This window comes from Manihot esculenta, chromosome 6 (genome assembly GCF_001659605.2).
Source record: "Manihot esculenta cultivar AM560-2 chromosome 6, M.esculenta_v8, whole genome shotgun sequence".
Classification (NCBI taxonomy): Eukaryota; Viridiplantae; Streptophyta; class Magnoliopsida; order Malpighiales; family Euphorbiaceae; genus Manihot; species Manihot esculenta.
In genome coordinates, this window is record NC_035166.2 from 22,774,104 (window position 1) to 22,778,258 (window position 4,155).

At 33.2% G+C, this 4,155-nt stretch overlaps 1 protein-coding gene across 1 annotated transcript; it reads right to left on the minus strand.

Annotated features, from left to right (window-relative positions):
• Window positions 1–2,136: 2,136 nt before the first annotated feature.
• On the minus strand, window positions 2,137–3,851 carry LOC110616656 (myb-related protein 306). Its single transcript, XM_021759093.2, has 3 exons — window positions 3,577–3,851; window positions 3,217–3,346; window positions 2,137–3,078 (listed from the first exon to the last, which is right to left on the minus strand). Exons 1-3 carry the CDS (start codon window positions 3,707–3,709, stop codon window positions 2,361–2,363), a joined length of 981 nt encoding a protein of 326 aa, XP_021614785.1. The 5' UTR covers window positions 3,710–3,851; the 3' UTR covers window positions 2,137–2,360.
• Window positions 3,852–4,155: the final 304 nt, after the last annotated feature.

Consider the following 4,155-nt stretch of genomic DNA (forward strand, 5'->3'; position numbering starts at 1 on the left):
TAATCAATTTCTATTGAATGGTTTGCTGATTAAGTACACAAAAATTAAAAAAAAACATTTTTTTCTAATAAAAATATTTTAAATATAAAACCAATGGCCTATAAAATGTCTTGCAAATTTTGGCGACCCCCCATATCTGCATAGTTAGATTCTAACATTATTTGATAGTGATTAACTCTTGAAGCAACTTGTGCAAAATATAATTAGAGAAAAAGACAAGTTAAGTAAATGGAGACCAAAAGCCAATCTTATAATTAGGCTGAAATTGTGAAATTTTCAATCACATGTCAATTATATATTTTAGGGTTGGAATGGAACAGCAAGAAGCACATGATTATAAGCAGATCAGATTAGAAATGGGAACCAATGAAAGAAAGAATGGAAGAACATAAACAAGAAATACTAAGAATAAGAATATGGCTGTTTGTCATTTATGAGGAGTGAAAAAACATGGGCTTGCATGACCTTCTATATGTACTCATTACCATAGTCCATTCCATGCATATGCATTTCAAATTTTATGTCTGCAAAGGAGAAAAACGTTGTATAAATTAAATTAACAATAAAGCAAGGACTGAAAATTCACATGGAGGTTTTGAGAAAAATCAAAAGAATTCAGATGGAGGAGCAAAACGTACTGTTTTTTACTTGCCATGTATTGATGAGGTTCTTAGATGTCTGAAATCTTATATCTACCAAGAGATCCAAGTTGGTAAAATAAGCAAAAGTCAACAACTTTTTCTACAGAGATCACACTCGTAGCATGTGATGTACTATGAATGGAATTGTAAAACAATTGAAAAAATATGCTATTTATTTATTTATTAAATATTCATAATAAATGTGTAGCATGTAATCCCTTAATTTAGTTGGTGCGATACTTTGTATGTAGCCGGCGGCGGGTTCAATTGAAAAATGGCCGACAAACTCATCTTTTACTAAAATTAAATTAATAAACAAATTGAACATATGTATATTTATTTAACTATGCAAACTTAATTATTAAGCACATTTTTTATATAATTTTTATTTATTGCTATATATTTTTATATATTAACATTAACAATTATTGATATAGCAATATTATTGCTATATATTAATTTTATAAATTTTTTATTATTAATTTTAATTAAATTAAAATGTAACTTTCAAATTGAAATATAATAACCAATATAAAATATTAAATAACTTGAATTAATCATTTTAAATTAGGTGAAAAATAAATTCAAACGTTATTTGAATTAATTTGAGTCCGCTCTTTCATAAAAACTTTAATTCTTTTTTCACAAATTTTTATTTTAATTTATTACATCTTTATATTTTAATTTTTGTGTTAGTGCATAAAATCCTTTGGAATCCTCATCGTATATGCACATTGTCCATTTTCTCTATTAAATTAATTAAAATTGATAGTAATATTAATAGAGTACTAAAATTAATAAAATTAGAAGTATAAATAATAAAATTTTTAAAAAGATTTCAGAGTCAACTTTCAGCAAAAGCCAATAGTAAGAAGCTGAACTAATTGCTTTGCAAGTATTCATCTTAGACATGTGAAAAATAAAAACTAAGGTTTTTCTTTATCAAAGCTACTTTAAATCAATGTAGATGGGTGCTACTAATGATTTATTTTTATTTTGTTTATTTTAAAAAAAAAGTAATTTATTATTACAAATCCAAAGATAAAAGGAGGGCCACAATATCCCAACTCTTAGGATTTAACAGAGAACGGAAATAGGGGATAAAATTTGAAACAAATCAGTATCAGTAGTTTGAAGCTTTCCTCAAGAATTGGGTAATATAACACAATAACGTGAGAATTGAGTTTGCTTCGGTGAATCCAAATCAAAAGTTTTCAAATTGAAAATCATAATATTAATTAGAAAAAGAGAGAGAATTCAAAGTATTGGATCGATTGAGGAATTCATCGCATATTTGTAAATGTATCCCATGAATTAATTCGGAGCTAAATCTAACTTACCTGCTGCCGACAAAACAACTTACCTCAGAAGAGAAACAACAACAACACACATGTTCTTCATCTCAATCTCAAGAAGAAGAAGAAGAATTATGGATCATATGCATAAGGGCTAATTAAAACAAGTAAACTTGCAAAATTTGCAAACAAGACAACGATTAACGTAGTAATAAAGATGACATTTGATAGTAATATTGTCCAGTTCAGTACATAGCATATTCATATTTATAGTTGTAGCTTTTAATTTACACTTCTTGTACTTAGTTTCTGCATAGTTAATTATGCTTTTAATTAACAAGGTTTACTAGCAGAAGCCCTAGACTCACAAAAACAAAAAGAAGCCCTAACACATTAATGACATGAGAAGGGTAGGTCTTTTTGTTCAAAAATCCCCAACTGTGTTATCTTCTAAGCACATGTTAATTAGGTCTTCTGGACCCTGAGCACCACCTTCATCAAAGAGCCATTTCTCCAGCAATGAGAAAGGAACTTGATTCTCCATGTTTGGCTTGCTTTCGTCTTGGAACAAGCTGGTTTCTGGTGTCAAATTTGCATTCTCATCCACCGATTGAGACGCATCAGGTGAGTTGGAAGAGTTGAAGCTGAAGAGTGAGTCAAATCCATGATGGTCGAGTGCGGTTTCACTATGTGCTCCTTCACTAGAACTGGAATTGGTCGCTACTGCGTTGTTGAAGGAAGTTTGAGTAGTATCTGAGTTTGTTTGAGCTGGTTTTGGTGATTTTTTCATCCAGTTCTCCAGCAATCTTGCAATGTTTTCTGCGCTTGATGCATAGGCAGATCCTTCTACTTGATGTGGTCTTGTGGAAGGGTGAGAGACGTTAGTCGTAGAGGGCTTTGTGTCAGTTAAAGAGCTTGATTTGTCCAGGGACAAGGCCTCATACAGGGCTTTTTTAGCCAGACGAATATCTGTTTGGAGCCTTCTCTCCCACTGACCCTTACACTGCTGTGAGGCTGAGGAGAAACCATCATCATTTTTCCCGTCCTGGAGCTTTTTCAGCTTCTTTTTCAAATGGGTATTCCAATAATTTTTTATATCATTATCTGTTCTCTGAGGAAGATAGGATGCCATGGCTGCCCATCTGCATGCAAGCCACAAAATCAAAACCCGGTTAGTTTCAAGGTCCCATATAAACAATAAACAAAGAATAACTACTGGGATTTGGAAATCTAAGTGAAATGTCATCCCCGATTTAGAAACCATGTTTTCAGGAAATTACCTATTTCCCAGAAGAGCTTGCAGATGGATAATCATCTTCTCTTCATGCTCAGTGAAGTTGCCACGCTTAATACCGGGCCGGAGATAATTAGTCCATCTAAGCCGGCAACTCTTACTGCATCTAAGCAAACCTGAAAAATCCCACAAAGATAAAGTAAATCAAAACCACACCCTTGTAGGGAAATAAACCTAACCCAACATTCAGGGCACTGCTAAAGAGAAAATGCAGCAAATAAAAGAAGAAAAAAAAACACACAAAGCGACAGCACATGAGCTGCAGAATATTAAATGCACAGCTTTAAAGATCAACCAACCCCCAAACCAAACAACAAATAAATGGGGGGAAAAAGGAAAAACGTACCTGTATTAGTAGGAACGGATCTCCAATTCCCAGGTCCATGTTCTTGTATGTAAGAGACCAAGATGATATCTTCCTCAGGCGTCCATGGCCCTTTCTTGACTCCTACTTTGTCACAGCAAGGTGGTCTCCCCATATATCCTAAACAATTAAAAGAACAAGGGTGTTGTGAGTAGCTAGTGATCTCTATCTGTTTCTTCCACCTTAGAAATTGAGAGACAAGCGTCCAAAGAGAGGATTTGGGATGTGTATATATAGAGAGAGAAAGGAGGTGTGTACGCTGACCAAGGGAGGGGTAAAAGGGATTTAGCTTCCAAAGAGTCAAAATGGACAGCAAAGAGCATTTACTCCTTTCTTGCAAAAAGTCAGCTACGTATATTTAGACGACTCTCTCTGGCCTCTGCGCTTCACAATACCGTGTGGCATTGATTATAAGCATCGTGGAGGTGCCACCGAAAAACAGGAAAAAAAGCCCTAATTTACTCTCATCTCTCTTTAATGCCGACGAATCATCACCCCTTACAGTAATAATAAAATTACTATTTAATTTTTATATTATTAAAAAATTCGTTAATTAATATT

Bases quoted from the DNA above. Each gene is read 5' to 3' on its own strand.
- LOC110616656 (XM_021759093.2), bottom strand. From the start codon at position 3,709: ATGGGGAGACCACCTTGCTGTGACAAAGTAGGAGTCAAGAAAGGGCCA. The intron at 3,347-3,576 runs GTACGTTTTTCC...GGGATTTTTCAG, and splicing joins ATCCGTTCCTACTAATACAG to GTTTGCTTAGATGCAGTAAG. The intron at 3,079-3,216 runs GTAATTTCCTGA...GCTTGCATGCAG, and splicing joins CAAGCTCTTCTGGGAAATAG to ATGGGCAGCCATGGCATCCT.